The following is a 22,416-nucleotide window of genomic DNA, read 5'->3' on the forward strand; positions in this document are numbered from 1 at the left end:
CTTCTGAGGACAACGAACCCCCGGGGTCTGTGAGCGTGGCGGGACGTGCGTGTCAAGCTTCAGTGACCGCACGCGCGGGCAGAAGACCCGGAGCGTTGAATTCATTACAGCGTTCCTCTTACGAGCGATTCTGATCAGGGTTTAAGCATCTTCCGGTGCATGAGTAGTACGCATGCGACCAGCTATGCAAGAGGATTTGAGGACTAATACAGCACTATCCTGCTAATTTCACATAATGACTGTTATTCCCGTCGTACAGAGGGACCTGCACATTCGCTAGATCCTCGTTGTATTTGGTTGAGAGACTTTCACGAGAGCGGGAGAGAGATCATCTGCACTCGATAATTGTTCCGCCGATGTCAGGCGAATGCCATCTTAAGGCTCTCGCGCCAGCGGCTGCCTGCTTCCGCCGAGTCTGGGGGTCGTCAGCCATGCTTTTTTCCACACGTGCGGTTAAAACGTGCGCGTGACGAAAGGAGTTCAAGTGCGCCCACGCGGCAATGCCACACTACGAGCAACCTTTGTGACGAAAGAGTGTCAGTACGAAGCCTCTTAGTAGCTTCCCTAGAGTCACGCCGGCATGCCACAGACTGCGAGTGCCCGCGGCCGTACGCCGCCTGCGCCGCCTTCTGCAGTCACGCTGACAAAAAACCAACTGTAGGGGTTTCATGCCCACGTTGTCGCAGCACAAAGCCGACTGACAACATCATATCGGGAACTTTTTCCAAGAAAAGCGTCACCAGCAATCCCCCACGGACTCCGGTGAAGTCGTTCACGACTGGGCTTCCCTTCCAACAACAGCAAATGACAGCCAACTTCCGGAGGACCGACCTTTCATTTATGCTAGCTCTAATTCATACCAAATACATACACATATATAAACATATATCGCTGCGCTGAGTAGCCGCCAGCCAAAACGGGGAGAAAATTAGATGTATTCTGTGGAGATGGCATGCAGCAGCATTTGTGTCACCCCTCGTTGAGAGACGCTGCCGCATACATTTTCCAGTATGAATCACGCGCTGCAGCCATGGCAGAGAAGGCCTCTCGGCTCCGCCTCATCGCCTCTCTGTACACGCTCGGCAGGTCCCTGACAGGTGAGCCGGCGCTGTCACCCGCTCCATTTGAGTTTTCAGTCGCTGCGGCGGGCGCAAAAGAGCCATTCATCTCGCGGGCAAGGACAACAGACCGTTTCTTCGCGGGGAAGCGAGATGCGTAGTCGGTAAGCCACTCGCGTCGGACTCCCCAGGAATCAACCGTTTCTTTCTTTGTCGTGTCTTCTGCGAGGCCGTGAAGAACCTGCGATTTTCCCTTCGCTCCTGCATGCCCATCCCGAGACTGAGCAGAATTTCCTTCGACAGCAGAATCGCCGCATTCGCGAATCGGGGGGGAGGACGCCCGGCCGCTCCCGCGCACGCGCGCCAAAAGCTCGCTCGCGAGTGGATGCTCGCCGAAAAAGACGCCAAAGACGCCCCTGCCCTGACCTGCCAGAGAAGAGGACTCCAAGAGAGAGATCAGCACTTTGTCCGCCGCTTCTTCAGCCGACGCGGCTAAAGTTAAGGCCGCTTCGGCTAGGTCTTGTTGCTCTCGTGAGCTCGCTGGAGAACTTGCCGCCGAGGTCTCCGCAGCCTGAGGCTCCGCGCGCGCTTCGAGGTCTTTCTTCAGACACCCTTCAGAGAAGTGGGGCTCGCCTTCATCGTCTCTGCATTTGCGAAGGTCGGCCGCGTCTTTTGCGTGGAAATTCACCGGTATACATCCGTCATACGCGACCAGAGTTGCCTCGTTTCCCTCGCTGAGAGGGAAGGAGTCGCTGCCTCGTCCGCGCCGGCGCCGCGCAACGAGCTCCGCGTCTTCCTCTCGAAGCCGCTTCTCGCCGCGTGGCGGAGAGGCATCTTCGCCGAGACACAGATGACGACAGGCACGGGAGATCGCAGCGTGTGCGGCGGCCTCAGCGTCCTCAGCCTCAGCGATCGCGCGCCCAGAAGAAGTCGGTTTTTCCGAAGCGTACGCGGCATACGAAGCCGCGAGGCCCTCTCCGTGCGCGCCAGCCGGCGGCGCGTAGAACGGGTAGGACGGAGACGGAAGGAGAAGAGTCGGGTCGCATGCCGCTCGAAGAGGGAGAAAGGAAGACGACGCTTGCGGAGGCGACAGCGAGATCGCCGCGACCTGCACCAACACGCAGGAAAGACTGACTGCCGACGAATGATAAGCGCTTCTGGCACACAACCGCCACAGGGGCACGCGCGGAAACCACGCGAGAGACGCACATGTCGACGTCCCGATGAAATTCAGGAAGACAAGAAGGTATCGCCGCCAGGTTGGCTTCAGTTGCCCTTCGGCGTGTTTGCCGCCCACGCAGCACTCATCATCGCACGCAAATTCCAACGCGGCTTCAGCCTATTACGGCCGGCGTGGATCAGACAGCGCCGGTTGATTTTTGCGCTCGTCCCGCGACTTCGCTCCTCCTGCGCCCAGCAACGAGGACGAAAGTCGCACGGCGAGAGACAGTGACAAGCAAGGGAACCAAGCTGTCTGAAAGATTTAAGGGTTTAGAGAGGCCTATCCCGGAGACATCTTTCCCAACACGCATGCGGCGCATTCGACGCGAAACCGGGAGCTGTCCCTTTGCGCCCTCACCTCGCCTGTCGCCGTTTGGGACCCGGCGATGTCTCGGGCCGAGAAGGGCGCGCGCGTGCGGGTTTTTCCTTTCTTAGAAGCCGTGCCTCCAGCCGGCGACCTGGCAGTGTCCTGCGGCGCATGCGCGGGCGGCTGGGCGGTGGCGCGCAGCCAGGGAGGCAGCTTGCTGCTGTCTCTGTCGAATTCGTCTGCGGCTTCGATTTCCTCGCGGTTGCGGTCCAGTCTCTCGAAGTCGGGCAGCAGCAGCCACCAGACTTTCGTGCGCTTCGGATAGAAGAAGAGCAACGTTCCCCACTTCTTCTCCAGCGCCACCAAGCAGCTGAAGTTCCCGCTGCCGCTTGGGCCTGCGCCCGCCGACTCGCCTCCTCGCACCGCACGCTGCCCGTCAGACCACCACCGCGTCGCGGATTCGCCGCGCGCGCCGCGAGCTCTGGGTTGAGGAGTCACGCCGACGCGCGGCTCTGACTCACGGCGCGCTGCGTCGTCTTCCAGGGGAGAGCGCGGCGGCTGCGTCTGGACTGCCGCGGGCACGGCCGCGTCTGCGCGCCGCGAGAGCGCGGGCGCGAACGAACGCGGTTTAGGGTTCGCGAGTTCGTTGCTCTGCGCCTCTGCGGCGCTCAGGCCGGAAAGCTGAGTGCAGTGCACATCAGGTACCCAGTGAATCTGCTTGAACGGAGACAATTTCGAGGCTTCCAAGACCAGGACTTTCGCCTCAACCGCGACGACCGCCGAGAGATCCAGGAAGTAGAGCGCCGCGAGCCCGTTGCGGTCGACGGCGGCAGCGGCGAGACCCTTGTGAGCTGTCGCGCTGCTGGCTATGCTCAGCGCCGTGTAGGACTCCCGCTGCACGCAGTCCATGTGAATAAACTGGGTGATGATGAGCGCTCCGCCGTCATCCACGCAGTACTCCTTCAGCCCCGCCTCTCCGTCGCTCTCGTCGGAAGCGATAGAATGCCTGTCGTTGGCTTTCCTGGCCTCGGTGGCGTGCGCGAGCGCTGCGTCTGACGACGCGCGATGCGACTCCGCTGCCGGATTGCCTGGCACCCGCCCAGGAGCTAGCGAAGTCGCATCCGCCCCATCGGGATGCCTGTCGCTGCAGGCCTCGCGCGAGTCCGAGTGGCGCACCACTCTGTTCTCGCCTCTCGTCGGCTCTCCCTCCCCCGCGCCGTTCCACCCGGCGGCCGCGTCCTCGGCGTCGCGCGGTCCGCTTGATCGCGCGTCTTGGCTCTGTGGCTGCCGCTCCGCGCCTGCAGCCCCGCTCGCATCTGACTTGCAGCTCGCGTCCCGCTCCTGCGCAGGCCTCCGCCCCTTCTCGGCTACACTCGTCTCCTCTCTCGCAGCTGCGGCAGCCTCAGAGCCTTCTCCCATGTCTTCCTCTTTGCGGCCCCCAGTCTCCTTCTTTTTATCGTCGGGGGCCTCGGTGTCTTCGTCTCCGCCACTCTCTGAGCCGCCACTGGCTTCCTCGTCCTCTTCTTCGTCTTCTCCGCGGCGAGCGCGCTTGCGGTTGCGGCACCACCCGAAAAAGCCGCGCCCACGGCCCCTGCCTCGCCCGCGGGCACCGCAGCCTCCGCGGCTCTCACCGCGCTGATGAATCAGCAGCTGCTGTTTCTGCATCTGCAGCGCGAACTGCTGCCTCTGTTCGCGCTGCTGGTCGCGGTGGATCTGCAGGAGCGTCTTCCGCTCGACTGGCGGGCACGTCCAGGGATACACCAGCCGGGTGACTACGACGCGGTCTGCGCAGCGAAGAAGCAGAACCTCGCCGTCGTCGCGCACGGAGACCTCCCGCGCCGAGGCCGCCGACGCACCAATCATCGTCGCACCCCAAAGCACTCTGGCCTCCGCTCGCGCGCGCGGCGCCAGGCCGCCAGACACCCCGCTGCGAACCGAGATCACCTGCCGTCTGCGCTGTCGCCAGTCGACGAGGACGAGATACCCGTCCGGGCAACTAACTGCGACGAGGGCGACGAGGCGCTCGCGGGGCTGCTGCGGCGTGAGCGAGTCCAGCGCGCGAACCGTCTGACGGTCATCGCCGCCGGATGCTCGCCTCGAGATGCCGCCGCTGCGGAGCTCTCCCCCCGCCTCGGCGACGGTGCTGCACAAGTCAGTCTTCGCCGCCGCGCCGAGTCCAGCGTGCGCGCTCGCGCTGGAGTCTGTGTCTTCCAAGGTCTTCGTCCCCAGCCTGGTCAACTCCGCACAGAGGGGGGGCGACTTCGACTCTTGGCCGCCAGTCAACAGCGTCGCAGTCTCGCTCCGGGTGCTGTAGACGCCGGGGGAGGTCACCGCGGGATCGGTTCCCCCGGCTCCTGTAGAGGCTAGCTCCTGTGCGCTGCCAGCCTCGCCGCTTCCTGTCTCCGCTGCAGGGGCGGGCGCCGGGGCGCTGCGCGCGGGCGGCGGAGCCCCTGTCGGCTCCGCAGGAACTCTGACTCGAAAAACGGCGAAGGGAAAGCGGCACTCCGCTCTGCTGCTCACCGCGCTTGCCGGAGGGGCCGCGGCGTCTGCGCCGCCGCCTTTTGCATTGAGGGAGAAGCGACCAATGCGCGAGTCGTCAAGGAGTGTGAAGCTCGAACTCCACACCACGACGGCGCGGCAGCACGGAAAGGGATGCGGAAGCAGACGCAACGGAAACCCGGCAAGAAGCGAGCGCACCACGTCGCCTGTGCCGCGCGACGGAGCGGCCGAGGCCGCCGGAAGCCGGGGCACCACAGAAGTTTCCGCACGAGAAGACGAAGAAAACTCATCGCAACGGGCCGCTGCAGGCGAGAGAAGCGCCGCGCGCCCACAACGCTGGAGTTCCAGGTGACGCAGCAGCAGCAGCGTCGGCCTCAACTCCACGTGGAGGGCAAGAGGAGCGGAGTAGCGACGCCGCAGCCTGGCTCTTCGTCTCGCCCCGTGAGTATCTGAAGAAGCGTCCCAGCTCCCGGCTGTGCTGTCAGGTGCATACGAAACCAGCAAGACGAGACACCCGGACGGGGAGAGCGCCGCGCGCTCCGCGAAATCTGCTGGCGCGGAGGCGCGCGCACCCTTAGGCGACGCAGCCTCTTCGCCGAGTCCGCTGTCGGCTTCGCTTCCCGAGGCATGGGAGGACAAGCCTTGGTCAGCGGCAGCGGCTGCAGCAGCAGCCGCCAGTCTCCACGTGTCTGTACTCCGGTGCGCGCCCGTGAGAATGGCGGGAGGATAGCGTATCTCCAGCAGTTCCACGGCTGCGAGGACGATGTTCCCTCGCGCTCCGTGCCCGGAGGAGGCCGCATCGTCCGAATTAGACGGCGAGGCAGAGTCGCAGTCCGCCACCCCCTCGCCGTCGCCCAAAGTCTCCAGTCGCTCAAAAGTCGACGCCGCCACATCCGGCTCCGCGCCCTCGGGTCTCTCGCCCGAGAGCCGGGCGACTGGGTCTCTGGCCCCGGGGCCTGCCCTGCGCCAGTCGGGCCGCGGCTCGCCCGCCGGCGCCTCCGCATCCGAGGGCGACGCACCGGAGAGGAAGCGAAGGCGGCCGAGAGCCTGCACATATGCCTCGCGCAAGTTGATATACGCAAGCAGCGCGGGTCCTGGCTGGTGGGAGAGGAAATAGACATACAAGTGCCCGCACGCCGTCGCCGCCAGCAGCAGCCGGTCTTCGTCGGCGAACTGCAGACGCTGGACCGGAAGCAGCGCCCGAGGCGCCGCGCCTCTTCCTGCATTGTCTCGCACGCAGCACCTCTCGGCGGCGCAGGAGCGCGCCGGTCGGTCGGATGAGGCCCAGGGCGACGAAGACCCTCGCTCGAGGCCGGGAGCCGAGGGAGACGCGCACGCGCAAGTTGGCGACGGGGGATGCGGAAGGCGAACGGAGACGTGGAGAGTCTTTGTAGCCATGCAGTAGAGATGTATCGTGTCCGCGCAGGCCGCGGCAAGCGTGTCGCCTGCTGTGTTCACAGCGAAACACTGAAATCCAAACGAAAACAGAGACGAGCAAGTCGGCGAGCCCCCGGCGCCCAACAGCCCGGCGCCAATGCCAGGCCCCACGGAAGAAAGGGAGCCTCTCTCGCGCTCACACCCACGCGCCTGCAGCGACGACTTAGTGCTGCCGGCGTCAGAGCATTTTCCCGAGTCTTCGGGGCTCGTATCGTCTTCTTTTCCGGTCGCAGACTCGCCATCGCCTTCGCCGTCGGCAGCAGAGCACTGGCCTTCTCCCGCGCGTATCTCGGAGTCCGCCGTGTCCTCTGCCGGTCCCTGCAGAGGAGCCGTGGGAGCAGCAGAAGCTGGCGCAGACGTCGGGTGACCGTGGCCTGAGCTCTGCGTATCCCCAGACTGGCATGGGGTCTCTGCATGTGTTTCGTCCGCCCACGTCGGGCCTCTCTTGACTGTTGTCCCGCCGTGCCTGCCTCCACCAACTCCTCCGCCAGCCGGCGAGTCTTGGGCAGGCGCCGGGGACGGAGCCGTGCCGGCCAGCGCCTGATCCGCCGAAGTCGCCCTGACTTTCCGCGCCGCAAGGAGACGCCTCACAGCTGCCTCGCGTTGCTCGTGCGACGTCAGATCCCGAAACATGAAGGGAAAAAGCCGGTCGCATCCCCGCTCCAGCAGCTGGTCAGCTTGTCGTTTTCCTCCGTGCCGCCCGCCTCTCGCACGATGTGAAACCTCGGCGCTCACGTGGGGGGGCGGAAGAAGTTTGAACATAACCGTGTCCGGAGGCCCTGACCGCTCGCCCACAGGAAGGTGGGCGACGCCGCGGCGCAGGCACCACTCAGGCGCGAAGGGCATGTAGCGACATGGCTGTGACGCCTCGGCAGCCGCAGGAATCCGATGCGGACTCGCTGGCGTCTCTACAAGCGGCAGCCGGCAGCCGGAGTCCTGATCTGGGACCCCTGCAGGGGCTACCATCGCAAAACCCTCGTGGCGGAGACAGTGTTAAGGGCATGCGAAAAAACAAGGCCGGACCAGGCAGTGTAGACGAGGTTACAAAGTTGTTTAGACGAAAATTCCGCTCTCTTGAGGAGAGCAGGGGACAGCGGGGAACAAGGCCGGATCTTTGTGAATATGGGGGCAAAGGCAGGAAAGACTTCTCGCCGGACAAGGATAAACGAAAAAAATAGGTATACGGGTGGCAAGGCAAGGGATACAACAGAAAATACGAAATAAGAAAGACGGGAAGGAGTAGCTTCTAATAGCCAAGCCTCGTTTGTTACGGTCGCCCATGGCGGCGACCGGCGAAGAAGGGCGTGCACTCCCTTCCTTCAAATGTGTCAAGGGATGGGATCAAGTGAGTCACTACCATTCCCACGTGAGGAGTAGGAGGCAGAATACAAAGCAAGTTTGTGGAAAGTCAGACAACGAACCCCGTGCCGGCACACGATAACCGAGGACGAGAGATGCGCATGCAAACGGTGCCACGACATGTTGCATTGAAACTCAGTAACGCATGCGAACGCCATCCTTCACCTCTAGATACGCCACATAGACACTCACACACAAGAAAGCGCAGCAAATGACTACCCAATCTTATTTAACACCTGCCTCAGGGAGAATACGCAACGCGTCTCCTTCAGACGACACTCTACAAGAGACAGGCATGCAGAGAGGAATAACGGATGAGGTCCCTGTGCATCAGCAACAGCTGCCGAAACTTACTAGCCGCCTCGTAAGTCGACCAAAGTCGTTCGCTTTTCGCGAACCGCTAAGGCTCCCGACCTGGAGATTCTTGTCCTTGCTTGCGGGATCCCCTGTTCCGCACGTGAAGACCCACATTCGTCGCACCGGCGCCGGGTGGGATTTGGGTTTTATTCGGTTACACCGCCGCAGTTTAGATTTCCTCGCGCCCGTCTATGAGCTCCCGCAGCCGCGCCATCGGCAGTTACCACTTTACTCATCTGGATGAACGCAGGATTTTCCTAACTAACAACAGACGCTTCCGGAGCAATCGCGCTACCGCCCAGCGAGTTAGGACCCTCAGGGTGCAGCGCCCACAGATTCCTCTTCGTCGTTTTCGATGGAGGAGAGTGAATACATCACGGGCGCCGGTCCACCGAAAAGCACTGTGTAATTCTGTGTCACCGACTAGGCACGGGAAACGCACCACAGTCTGTCTTTCAGCGAAGGCCGGTCACTCTCGTGCTATCTTCGCATGCAACGGATAGTGTCGCCATTGATAGCACACTTGATGCGCCTCCTCACGTATCTTTCCACAAACTGTTGATCTTACCCTCTCGAAAACTCAATTTCGGTACTCCGTCGCCGAGGATCGTGGGTGTTCCGCAAGCAAGGATGTCGGGTGCAAGTCGAGACAAGCCTACTCGCTTCACTGGGCCCTCAAACGAGCAATACACAACTACATGTATTTACGTTGGAAGATACCCAGGAGTAATGTAATTTTTTTCGAAGCTGTCGCCGGCATAATCGCCCGCTGTTCCAAGCAGCAGGATCATAGTACTCCAGAAGCAATGGCGTTGAAGATAAATCACACCCAACGAGGGAACCCGACACGGCGGCGCTCAACCTGGAAAGTTTAGTACCACCCACAGCGCACCTCGCCGGCAATACGCTAACCGATGAGGGCGGCACAGCTTCTTTCGGCTTCAAGGACTCCATAGGGTGCTATGTTCTTAGTACCACCCATTCCGTTTGGCGTGAACCCGTGATCCACAACCGGGTGCAATGCTCTTCACCATCTGCGCGCACACTGCTGCTGGTAGCACGGGACCAAAGACATTGCCAACTGAATTGATGGCAACGCGGCCCACCAGGTGAGATGTCCTTGTTGTTGCGCGTAATCGTGAACGGCAAGATACGGAAGTGGTGTGCGACGCTGTAGCAGAGACACGGTAATTCGGTTTGTTTCGAGTGCTGGCGGTCCGAAGGGCTTGACACTAAACCAATCTTCCACTACACAGTAGCACTAGGTATTCCGCGTACGCAGGGAAATCAGTATCTACGGGACCTGGTGTGGCGGTAATAAGCAAAAACGACGTTTATGGACTACGCGTGCGCGTGGTAGTTATTTTTTTTTAGACTTCGCGCGGACGGAAAGAAAACCAATCTGGCAAGATGCAGGCAAACCGACTGCGACTAGTTTAGTTCGGCTTACCACCCCGTTCCCCATCGATGCGACAATGCCTACAGTGTGTCCGCTGCAATTAAACTCGTAGTGAGGTTAATAGTCTCTCGAGTCGGCCCGCTGCGTGCTTTCGGCACGCAAGAAAAGCAAGCACACTGCCGAGTGTGCATAGCGAACAGCTATAGCAGTCACACTGAGGAAGCCCTGCCGCCCGTGACGGTGCGTGGAAATCCACAACCTAATACGGCAGGATAGAGCTCAACCTCTTGCAAGACAGGAGCGCTCGGTATTCTTGATTGTCTAATGATGTGATGTGTTACTCAACCAGAGAAGGAAAAACAATGTCCCGCAACGGGAAGTAGGATGAGCCCGTATAGCCACTGCAGGATGAGAAACTGTGCGCTAACCTACGTTTCTCGTCACTTAGTGTACACGAGAAACAATCTGGAGAAACAAGTTTGCAGCGGCTGCCCCGCACGTTGGGGAAGGTCTATGCGGATCCGTTCGCTGTTCTGGCGGGCCCCAGGCAGGATGAGTTGAGACGCGTGGCTAGGCATCGATTGCTTCCGCCACCTGCTAGCTCACCGGATACGATTCCACACGCAACTTGCTCACGCCCCAGTATCGAAAGACTGCATAGGTGTTGCGTGATACCAGGTTGTCAGAGCCTGAAATTTTGCTGCAAGCGCTCACGCAAGCGCCGAACAAGTTTCGCTGCCTGCCGCAGGGGTATATAACTCGTGTCCATCTGTCTGTTCTAGCGAGCCGCCTTTTTACCCGAACGACAACTATGCATGCGTCTGAGCCTTCTATTCTGCCCCTTTGTAAATAACGGCCTTCTTCTCTTTGCATCCCTCACTCCTCTGACGAGTGATGTCAAGGGACACCTCCCCTCTACGGTTTCGACGGTTTACCGTGCGCCCGATTTCAGTCCACTACTTTACTGGAACATCGTCGACAGTTTAGTGATATGCAGGCCAGTTAGCTTGACAAGACGTTTGTGTCATCTTTTCGGTTGCTGTTTTCAAGATGTTGACTACATACGAGCTAGTTAGGGACCTCTGTAGCAAGCGCCACGTTAAGAGGGCGCCGCCGTCGGTGTACGTTATCTCAAACTACAACAGTCGAGAAGACGTGCTCTTCGCCCGTGGTGTACTGCAGCGTGTTGGATGTGAAAGACCGTGCCAACATCCAGCAGAACTGGTAGAAGATACCTTTCTGTCAGGGCCCAGACGTGAGGATGCGATCCTTCGACCTACCGAATCTCCTGTCTTGCACCTGATAACAGATGCCAGAGATACTCCTCCACTTGCATCGTCTGACAGGAAGGCGAAGACGTCGGAGAGGCCTGCGGCAACTGACGAGCGGTCGACTCCATGGTGGCGGAGAGCCTGGAGTGAGCGGAAGGTGCTTTTTCGTGATCGGGCTGCCAACGATGGTCAAAGTCCAGAACTGAATGATAATAGACGACTTTTTCTAGAAGGACGAGGACGCGGAAGCAACCGCATCCGGACTGCGAAGTATTCAGTGTGGTCGTTTCTACCTCTTGTTCTCCTGTACCAGGTTGAGAGGTTCAGTAACTGCTACTTTCTCCTCTGCGCTTTTCTCCAAGTGGTCTCAGAGATCTCCCCTACTGGAGGCGTGCCCGTCAAACTCATATCTATTGGCATGATTTTTGGTATATCTATTATCAAAGAGCTTTTCGAAGATCTTGGGAGGCACCGGTCGGATGACCAAGAAAACAGCTACGTCGTGACTGCTTTTGACGGTGGAAAACTGGTCCAAAAAAAGTGGAAGGACATCGTCGTCGGAGATGTAGTCAAGGTGCGTGCGGGCGAATATTTCCCTGCGGATCTCGTTCTTCTCCATTGTTCCAACGAATTCGGAATATGTAATGTGGAGACCAAACATGTAGATGGCGAGTCGAATGTCAAGTCTAAGTTTGCTCTTCCGCAGCTGGCGGACTATTTCCGAAATGAGGAACTTGCCGCTACAACGAAAGTGGAGGTGATCTGTGAACCTCCTAGCGACGATCTCGCGAGATTTTCAGCCAAAGTTCTCCTTCCCCCCTTGTATGTAGCCGGTGCCCAAGTTCCCCCGCCTGAACACCCGAGAGAAGAAGTGTCTCTTACGTTCAAACAACTGCTCCTTCGCGGGACTTCAGTAGTTGAAACTGCCTGGGCCTACGGGCTTGTTGTCTACGCCGGTGAGACTTCACTCGTTGCGGAGGACACCAACTCAGATATGGTGCGTACATAATTTTAGCCTCTTCGGATGTAAAATAGAAGAACCGATGGGCATGGAAAAACTTGGGTGTAGTTCTCTGTAACACAAGCACCAATCCCCTACCGAAGTTCCGAGATCACCGTCCTTATCAGTAAGCAAATTATCATTTTCGCCGGCGGTCATTCGTGCGAAGTGGATAGGATGAGACTAACAGGGTTTACTTGAGGTACTTGCGAATTGAAGAGCGACTTTGTTCTATTCCAGTGCAGGCTCTTAATCGATGTCTAGTGTATTCGTCATAAAGACTCCCTTCATGAGTTTTCTCCGGTACCAGGGATGGAGTGGCTTCGTTGACTCCAGGCAAGTGCAAGTGCCTTTATACGGGATCTTTTGTGTAGGTCATCACACCCGGCTGATGAAGAACGGAAATGTGGAGGCAAGGCAAAAATGGTCGCGTCTGGAGCGAATATACAACAACCACGTGGTCCTTCTGGTTGCAGTTCAGCTCCTCGCCGTCGCCGTGCACTGCTTCACCGGGCTGCGCTGGCTGAACGAGACTGGGGACAAGTCGTGGTATCTGCTGTTTGACAAAACGAAAGGATTGGCGTACTACTTCGCCATCGACTTCGGCACCACATTTCTGAACATGTCAGGCTTTGTCCCCATGGACCTTTACATGCTTTGGGAGCTCTCTAGAATGGCTCATGGCATCTTCATTTACTTCGACGACTCCTTGATTGCTTATGACTCAGGCGCTCGAGCGTCAAGTCATGCTAGTCATGTACGTGAGTCACACCGGCGAAACACCTATGCGACTTTCAACCAGAAGTGGTTGTCGAGCGCGCCTTTTTTGTCGACGGGCTCACCATATGACAAAGCACAGAGGTTTATCAATAGCACACAGTTCGGGTAAAGGTTGGCACTTCTACTGATATGCCGCGGATGTTGTCACCGAACTAAGTGGTAGTTTCACGACGTAGGAACTGGTTTGCTTTGGACGGAAAAGCCCGTTAGAGTGTGTCGAGTGCCCATGTCCTGTCAATGGCTCTTTGGAGTCGACACGTTTTTCTTCAGCTATATTAGTTCTTCTTTGCTTGTTCACTGGTGTCATGAAAGACTCGTGCTGAAGGGTCCTGCTTACCTTATAAACACATGTAATTTGTGCACAGTCGATGCACGCGTTCGAATTCGGCGTTTCGCCTTTCACTATGTCCCCAAAACATCTTTTTCTGAGGTTGTTACAAGCGCCTCAGACATGTAAACTTGTCTGGCGTCATGCATGCAGCTGGCTACGCATTCATTTCTAGAGGATGAAGCCTGTGATTGAAGTTTGATACTTCTGCACTAACACAAGCATTTATATGTGTGATCTGTGGACACTGATACTGGCCAGGACGATGTATTCGCGTGGTCCTTTCTCTCGAATTATTCAGAGCTCACCTCTATCTTGTGTTGGTGTGGTCAGCTTGTCGAAGAGATGGGAGGCGTGACTCATGTTTACTCTGACAAGACGGGCACGTTGACAAAGAATGTCATGCAACTGCAATGTATTGGCCTTGGAATGGACTACGATTTCGGTCTCCAGCAATGGTGTGAGGCCAAGGCTCGATCTGTCACCAGGGACAAGCACCATCGCACATCTCTTGAGCAGGTTAGGCAAGGGATACCGGGGAGTAGAGGATACAGGCAAAGCAACCACCCGCGAAAGCGATGTGCGAAGCAGTTAACTTGCGGGAACTTGCCGTGTCTGCGTTCAATACCCTGCCGTCCATATTTCAAAAACGCCAGACTTCGTTGGGACCTCATGCCTTAGAATGAGATCTAAGGAGGACGAGTCATGCGTGCCTAGCCGTACTTGCGCTTCCAGGTGTTCCCCACTGATTGTCCTTCTACCTGGTGTGCAATACCTTGCGATGATATTTCTACGTCTCCGCTGCGTAGATCTTGATGGACAGTCCGGATGCTGTTGGTGTTGTTACGCATTGTAACCAGCTGAGCGGATGTCGTACCGGAGATGTGATTGCTGGTACGTTGCTACGTCTATCTTGCCATATTCTACATCACATACTGGAGCCGCGGTTGCGATTATCGCTTCATTCGGCGCTGAGCGTTATTCTCACTTTAACCGTTCCGGTCTCTGTGTTTGCTACTGTAGCTCCGGGTGTCGACCAGTCGCCGTACGTCAACCCTCCTGTCGTCGGATGAGGGTCGAAAGGTGACCGCCTCTCGGCGCGTGTTCCTTCGAACAGAGGCTGGTCCGTGTGTATCTCTTGATCGGGACATGATCGCCACTGTAGTGGAAGCGTCGCCGCCGAAGTTTCGCGAGACGTTCGAGCATTTTTTCCTGGTTCTTGCTCTATGCCACACCGTCCTTGTGCGCCGTCAAGATGCAGGGAATGCGGAACAAGGAAATGAACCAGCCCCACTAAGCTCCCAGGAAACTCCGGGAACCCTCCTGAGCAGGCTTCGTCTGCCCTTCCGGCAGAAAGTCCACCAATCACGACGTCCAACGGAATGCACTGACTTACTCGTGAACTGTATAGCACAGAGCGATAATGTTTCTGATCGTGCTGCAGATAGTCCCGCGGGCGGTAGCGGCTACACGGTTCCTCCTTGTTCAGCGCACACACCTCAAAATGGCATGCCTGCTTCAAGCGTCAAAGATAAGGCGGCTGAGACCAAGAAGGTGGAATGGACGGATGATGGCTGCGACCTGAGGCTGACCAGCCTCCAAGCGGAGAGGCCAACTTATGATGCATCATCCCCAGATGAGCTGGCGCTTGTGAGTACGGCTCAATACCTCGGGCTTGAATTTGCAGCACGGCGAAATCTCTTCGAGGTAGAACTGCATATTACCTCGTCTATTGCGGCAGATACCCTATTACCCCCTAAGCAGGCCAGGGAGGCCCGCGAATGGATGAGCGGCCGAAGGAAACCAGGGAGACACGGCAAGGAATGCACTCCGGACGAGAGAGAGGAAGGAGACTCTACAGCTGTGGTGCCCGTGCTGAAGTACGAAATTCTTGATGTGCTCGAATTCGATTTCGTCAGGAAAAGAATGTCTGTCATCACTCGGGATCCCGCCACCGGAAGGTTTCTGCTTCTAACAAAGGGCGCCGATACTCATATGATTCAGGTAGATATTCGTTTTGTGCAGCGTGAGACTCTCCAGCGTAAGGGCGCTCGCAGTCATTGCTCACAAGGACAGTTCTCTGTTCACAGTTGTTGAGACATTTTTCTCGGAGAAGGCAAATTGGAAGGAAGGTTTATTCATGGAACCCCTATATTTTTTCCTAACATGGCATATTTCCTGCCCACATTGTGAGGCTTTTTTTAACGTTATGTCAGGCTACCGAGTAGATGCAGCGCTTGTGAACCGTGTGCTCGTTCAACTGAGGCTTGTGCCTGATATCAATGTACTCATTCTTTATACACGAAATTGGACGTGAGAACGAGAATGCTGTCGATGATCGCTGCCCCTATGTATGTCTCATTAGTCGAACTACTCTACGTCATGTGTCCACGCTACTGGTTTTCGACGATCTCTCCTTCTCGGCATCGGGTTCTGTTGTTATCTTCACCGTTAGGCACTAGGCCGTGAACTCAAAGATTTCTTTACGTTGTTCCGGTGCAAATGCCAGGTGGCTGCGGCGGACCAAGGAGCCTTCCTGGCAGAAGTCGAACGCCAGGTGCATGATTTTGCAACAGCCGGCCTCCGAACATTGGTTATGGGCTATCGTGAGCTGTCCGAAGAAGAGTTCTCGACATTTCATCGCGCATTCGTGAGCGCTCAGCAGGTTACAGGAGACAGACAAGAAGACGTTATTCGGGAGTGCATCTCCACCATCGAAGTAGACCTCAAAATCCTCGGTTGTACGGGGATAGAAGATATACTGCAAGATGAAGCAGAGGATGTAAGACGCCTCAGCCTGCGAGGGGCAGAATCATTTGAGTGAACTGGTTGACTTTTGTTTTGACGCGATCTGCTGAGTCGTCACTGTTCAACTGTCCCACATTCCTCTCCCGCGCACATACCCTTTCGCAGGACTGTTTCGTTCCCTGCGAGTCAGCCCTATTTCCGCAGTTGTCATCGGGGCGTTGCAGTGTATCTCCTTCGCAAAATTCCGATGCTTCCGTTTGTCATTGCTTGGGCTCCGCGTAGGTGATAAAGGATATAAAAGATGCTGGAGTTGCTCTGTGGGTACTAACTGGTGACAAGTTGGAGACTGCCATAAACATCGGCTACTCAACCAATATTTTGAATGAAGCATGCTACAACGCCGTTGTCGATGGAGAAACAGTTGAGGAAGTCCAGCATCAGCTGGAGCTTCATCAGGGGCACGCGGACATAGGAAGGAGCCTGGCTAATCGGGTGGATGTGCCTTGGCACAGGCGATTACGCAGGAGCGAGCACAGCACATGGTGGAATGAGATTGCGTGGCACGAGCTCGGCCGTTCCCCCGACGCCGAGGTAAAGAAGCGGAGGGAGGGAGAACACACTAGTACAGCACGCCCAGTTTAGCTGTCCCTCGTCTCCTGTGGAAAACAGGGCTTGTGTTTTTTTCATAAGTCCACCTCTCAAGAAGAGGGCTCTCACTTGCGGCGCTCCGTAGATTGAGACCATCCTTGTCAAGAATGGTGGTTGCAGGGTCTGTTCGAGCTAAGGAGAGACGAATGATCTGTGAAGCGTCAGTCTGACGCAAAGCTGATTCACGGGGTCCACGTGTCCACACTGACCGCGTTCTTCGGGCAACTGCTGCTTGCCGAGTCCATTCCAGGTTCTTGGGATTATGAGCCCGGACTGTTCCCTTTCGTATTATGATGTATTCTTCTCAGCTTCGACGAATGGTAGATGACGAGATCCGCAATCCGACAGCGAGGCGTGACCAGATCAGCGCATCCCCCCACTCCTCTGCAGTTACAGCCCGACAGACATCTAATCGTGCTGGCGTCTTGCCCCTCCGTAATACAGACATCGGCGGCGTACGGCATGGCGACGAACAATCGGCCTCCGGCTCAGCTGACAAAGCTCACCATAATGGAAGCATCTGCGTTCCGCAGGACCCTCTTTCCAGTGGTCTGGTACTTGATGAGAGTAGACTGGGTGGAAGGCTGTCAATTCATAAGTTGCCCCTTCGTTCACATTCCCCCACCTTGGAAGCACCTCCCGCTGTTGTGGCAGTCCATAGACCTGATATGACTGCCGAAAACGGGCAACACCAAGACTTTGTGATGTTTCCGCATGCGGGAGGTGAAGCAGTGTCACTATCGATAACTGCTGGCGGGATCGACCCCACGCAAACCAGAGGAGAGGAGAAGGTGATTACTTCAGCGAATCTGCCGTCAGGCGCTGACAGTAGAGGCGTACCCGTCGTCACAGCCACGGACCTCAAGAGAGTGAGTTGCTTATTTAAAGTGAGGGCCGGCATCGCCTGACTAGTTGCTTGACGACGCTATGAGGGTGACCAGCGTCCGGACGAACGGGCTGGCGCCGTCACCCGAGCACGGCATCCAAGCGTGAGGTGGGTGCAACGAGGATGCACAGGAGTTACTACTGGGGAACTACAGCCTTCATCCGCTGGCTGAGGTGGTGAAAGTCTGTGCTTAGGAGGGTTTTTGGTGCATCTGCTTTTGTGCCTCGTAGTGACATGCATACGAAAGACAGCCATGGTTTTTACAACACGACCAGTACTGAGGCGATCATATGTAGGAGTACAGCAGCTGGCTCACCTTCGCCGCCGTCATGAGCTTTCGCGGATTGGCTCTGTGTTGATCAGATGGTCCACGATGCATACGAGACCCGGCGCGCCTCGATGAGTCAAGGCCTCCTACCCGTGGTGCCAGCTATGCGAAAAGAAGTTGAAGGAAATTTCAAGCAGGCTAATCGAGCGATTCGCGCCAGCGTCATCGAGGTTGAAGCGGAACGCGAAACATCCGAAACAGCCTCCGAGATACCATCGCGCAACCGTGAGGCGTCTGCAGAACAGGGGAGTGCCGCAGCCGCAAGCGCGTGCCGGTCAGTGGCACCAACTGAAGGCGGAAACGTACCTGGTTATTCAGAGGCGTCCGTGAAATTTCTAGAGTTCTCTGAGTTCTGCATTACGATTACAGGAGCTGCCCTGAAGTGCGTGGTGGACAACCATAACCTCCAAGTTAAGTTTTACTTTCTGTGTCGACTGGCGGCATCTGTTATTGCGTGCCGAGTGACACCAAAGCAGAAAGCGCTCTTACTAAAACAGAACTCGGCGTTCAACCCTAGAGGCACTTCCCTTGCGATTGGGGACGGGGCAAACGACGTTCCTATGATCCTGGCGGCAAACGTCGGAGTGGGTGTGGTTGGCAAGGAGGGATTACAAGCGACAAGATCTGCAGATTTTGCAGTTGCCGAATTCCGACATCTGCGGCGTTTACTGTTTGTCCACGGGCGTGAATCACTTAGGCGGAACTCTTCACTGGTGTATTTCTGTGTGTTCGTCAATGTTGTAACGTGCTTGACGCAGTTCCTGTTCAATTTCGTCTCCGGCAATAGCGGAGCGGGAGCATTCAATCAGGGATCGCGGCAGACGCTCAACGTACCCTTCCTATGGATACCCATTATCCTCTATGCCGTTCTCGACCGCCAATTGCCTCACGAAATCTTGGAGAAGCATCCGCTATTGTATTACGCAGTACCCTCGAAACTGTGGCCTTTCCAGCGAAGCACGATTTTGGAGTATCTCCATTTATGGTTTGATTTCTTACTCTGTGGCCCGGCCAGACAACTGCGGCGGATCCTGATGTGCAGGATTTGCTGGCCATCGCAGGTTGTTCAGAGAACAGCCCCGGCGGCATTCTGGATATCCCAGTGGTTTCAAAAGTCCCGGCAGCCCGCCAACATCCGTTCGTATGGAGTCCACTGTCTATTCATTTGGCTTGTGTTTTCGCTTTGGGTCGCATGTGTACTTGTATTCGTTCTCTTACACACTGAAACAGGGGCATGGACACCGTGGAATGGTGTCACTCGCGGGTACCCTACTATTGGGTATCACACCTACACGCAATACGTGCAGCTTCTGCATATATGGATAACTCTGCTGGTGATTTGTAGCCTTCAGAATACTTGGACGTCCATCCAGATCGCCGTTTTCATCATTCTGTTCTTTCTGGCGTCGTTTGGGTTTTTTTTGTACACCATCACGCCTGTGAAGGCAGACGTTTTCTTCGGGAAACTTGTGGGCTCCTTTGCGATGGCGCATGTGACCACTGCATATTATCTGGGATTTGTGATTAATAATCTTCTCGCGGTTGCTCCCTTGTGGGTGGCGATGGGAGTTGGACTCACGCGTTTTCCAACCCCAGAGAGTCTCATAGCGGAGCAGCTGCACAAACACAGGTACTATGGGTTTTTACAAGATGCGCCAGCTGGGCTTGGTGCTGTTCCCTACGTTGCACCACAGCGCCTAGAAGAGACGGATGGTTACTCTGGCTTCGCGTTTGCCGGTGATTCTCCTCTATTGATCTTGGTTCCCGGACTGAGGCGTTTGCTACAGACAGTCCGAAATTCAGGGGGATCGAAGACGGATCAGGAACAGGGAGACAGCAAGTGCCGTCAGGAACTACGAAGTGCCGTACCGCCCAGCGTTTCCTGTGGGATTGCAAGCCGTGATGTCGAGGCTCACGATTCGTCGGTGGTTCCTATCGTTTGACATTCCTGGGCATTTGACAATGCACGGAAAATATTTTATATCTGACAGTGGTTGAGACGCTTGAGTGGGACCAGCCAATCTCAAGCGGGTTGTTGACAGAGGGAGGTGATATCGCAAGAGGAACCGTTCACGCTTTGGCGAGCACAGCTGCAAACGAGTAACCTGGAAGGAAGCTCAAAGTCTTATCAGTATGTGAAAGCAACATCGGTCAGGTATATCCAGCTCCGACGAGCAAACGTTCGAGGATGTTCCAGCGTGCGCAAGTCCGCGATTAAGGAGCAACGGTGTTGCGCGTGCACAGCGGCTGTGTTGAGTCGTGAGGGCGGCCGGGGCGTTATCAGAACCGGAGCGCTATGCGTGTGGACAGCCTTCGGTTCCCGCTTGCGGCGCTCCCTGTGACTGACGTCCCTTAAGACGTCGATGACTGGTTGAGGTGCAGGCTCTGTCTGCGGCGATGCAGTACATCTCAATTGATCACACGGCGATACACGGTTTCACAATTTCTAAACTATCTTCAGGTGTTTGGTTTTTCGTCTGGACTGCTGGCCTGTCGAAGGTACTAGCCGAAAGTGCGTCACCTCTTCAAACACGAAAATATAGCACGAGATGCAGTTCCGTACAGGTTCTTAGACCATGGCGTTCTGCCGTCTACGCCACAGGAGAGATGCCAGCAGTATTTAGTATATCCTGACTGCTTCTCAATTGAGGATTCCTTACAGTTCAGGGCCATGGCACCAACCAGCTTCGTGACCCTTATAGTTCGGCGCCCGCTGTCCACATTTATAGCGATATAGTGGTCTCGAGGCCATTATGAGGCCATTTTCGCTCGTGCTGCTACGTTATTGGGCGGCCTGTGCCCTTGTGCCTCCCACGATGTGTGGAACACTGTAGAGCGTAACTTCATGCTCGGCTAAGCGATGAATATGTGCTCATGGATCGTCATGCGCCCAGAGTGGTTCATGCTGAGAAAGCAAGCCCTCGCAGGTGCGATGGCTTTGTCGGCTTTGAACGTCCGAAAGGATGAAGGCACCATTTGGAGACGCGATAAAACCTACGGCTAAAAGTACGCGCTTTTTTTTGCTAGAGCACTGTTTAGAGGCACAAGGAGACCATCACATATGCTCACCACAATCACATTATTTGCGACTTTATGAATAGATATAAAACTCGGCAAATGCATTTGACACACCGGCTTGCCGTACAGCGATCTCCGGGCCGCAGAGCAGTACGCGCTAAGAAGATGCCTCTCTGTTCAGTAAAAGACAAGCAGATCACTTCGGAAGGCTGACGGCCGAATCTGAAATCGCTTGATTTCACAATTCCTCATGTCTAACGCACCCATACATGCGTTTCAGGGCAACTGCCTCGTCGTCTGACACAGTGAGCGTCTCCACCCGTTGGAGACGGCTGTACGGGCCGAAGCCCGGAGACATGGCCTGGATTGGCGCCAAATAACTCGCGCCCCTACTTCACTTCATTCCTCACAAAAAAACACGCCTGTTGACGGACGCTATGAAGCTTTGTTGCGCGGTTCCTGCTTGAAGTACCACCTCTTCTGCTCGTGTTCCGCAGCTCTGTTTGCGCACGCATGCTGACTCAGAACACGTGCCCCTGTGGCGGACGTGTTGCATGCGGTAAGCATTCAGATGCTCGGCTCTGTTATGCCAAAGGAGACTTTCAGCAGAGAAGAGAAACCTTGCACACGCGGTTGGCTTCCCAATTAGCAAGGAAATCGCGGTGAGTTTACGAGAAAAGGCCGTGGCTGACTGAATGGTCCTCGCGCCCTCGGCCTTCACGCTATTCGCAGTGTGGGACCTAGTGCTTTGTTTTTGCGTTGTTTCTAGCTTCTCCGCCTGCGCCAATTTATTTCTTTGAATCCTTTTCTGCCGAGGGCATGACAGTGCGACCATTCGCAGCGTTTTGAGTGGCCTTTTCGTCCCATCCTGGGTTGTGCGCTCGGGGGTGTCCGCCAGTGTCTGAATGACCGTTGCACCTGTGATTCGCCGCATCGCCTTTTCAGGGAAAAAGTCTCGACATACGCCAACGGATCGAATCTGCGTCTTCAAAAATCAGACGGCGACCATGTTTGCCTTCCAAGACTCCGAGCAGCAGCAGCTGCAGAAGCTGATTCGGGACAAATTTATCACGAGGGTTCGTGCCTTCGCGCTGTACGTTGCTGCCCTCCGCCTCCTGCCTACGGTCTTCTGGATTTTTTCGTCAGAGACGCCTAAGAACCAGATCTCAGCCTGAATAGAGCGCTTTCTTTCCGGCATCTAGAGGAGCGGAGGAGCAGTAGACGCCGGGAAGCAGAAAGGACCCCAGATCCGTTTTACGCAGAAATGCATGGGCAACGTTTTTCTTTCACGAGCTTGAAAAGTTGCCTCATGGGCCTCGCGGCGTGTTTCTTTTCGGATTTGTGACGGTCGCACGCTGACAAGTGCTAGAGTCCCTGTTTGGCGAGTCAGGGAGCTGGTTTTTCTCGTGTTTATCCTACGGCGCGAGTTTGAGCGAGGCGAATTCTGAGAGCAACCGAAAATATGTTGTCACGTTTTAATCGTGCCTATCCGAAACACTGCCACAGCGGCGCTGACCGTTGAGCATGTAGTTCCTGGTTTAGATTCCCTCCAGGGAGAGTTTTCCACACCGCCACAGACGAAACTACTCTATTTGCCTACGTCGAGCTCCGTCGCCCTGCTGCCAACACGCTGCTTGTCGCATATAGATCTCTTCCTGGCTTTTCGGCGGGACGAGCAATGGAGCGCGCCACTGAGTCCGCTCGATGTTCAACAACTGCGTAAGATCGCCGCTGCCGTTTCGCGATACGCTACGCTCTCGTGGGCGTCACTA

General features: G+C 56.3%; 3 protein-coding genes across 3 annotated transcripts; 2 read left to right on the forward strand and 1 right to left on the reverse strand.

Moving 5' to 3' along the window:
• Positions 1–969: 969 nt before the first annotated feature.
• Positions 970–7,488, reverse strand: BESB_021610 (uncharacterized protein; the record flags this gene model as incomplete). The annotated part of the gene is made up of 2 exons (XM_029360870.1): positions 970–2,166; positions 2,638–7,488. 2 exons carry the CDS (start codon positions 7,486–7,488, stop codon positions 970–972), a joined length of 6,048 nt encoding a protein of 2,015 aa, XP_029216229.1.
• A 3,199-nt stretch (positions 7,489–10,687) lies between these two features.
• On the forward strand, positions 10,688–19,569 carry BESB_021620 (uncharacterized protein; the record flags this gene model as incomplete). Its single annotated transcript, XM_029360871.1, has 8 exons — positions 10,688–11,864; positions 12,283–12,665; positions 13,350–13,535; positions 14,040–15,020; positions 15,526–15,798; positions 16,047–16,355; positions 16,721–17,299; positions 17,662–19,569. The coding sequence occupies 8 exons, from the start codon at positions 10,688–10,690 to the stop codon at positions 19,567–19,569; spliced, it is 5,796 nt and encodes a 1,931-aa protein (XP_029216230.1).
• A 1,980-nt stretch (positions 19,570–21,549) lies between these two features.
• On the forward strand, positions 21,550–21,819 carry BESB_021630 (uncharacterized protein; the record flags this gene model as incomplete). Its single annotated transcript, XM_029360872.1, has 1 exon — positions 21,550–21,819. The coding sequence occupies one exon, from the start codon at positions 21,550–21,552 to the stop codon at positions 21,817–21,819; it is 270 nt and encodes an 89-aa protein (XP_029216231.1).
• Between the last annotated feature and the right edge of the window lie 597 nt (positions 21,820–22,416).

This window comes from Besnoitia besnoiti, chromosome XI, assembly GCF_002563875.1.
Source record: "Besnoitia besnoiti strain Bb-Ger1 chromosome XI, whole genome shotgun sequence".
Taxonomy (NCBI): domain Eukaryota; phylum Apicomplexa; class Conoidasida; order Eucoccidiorida; family Sarcocystidae; genus Besnoitia; species Besnoitia besnoiti.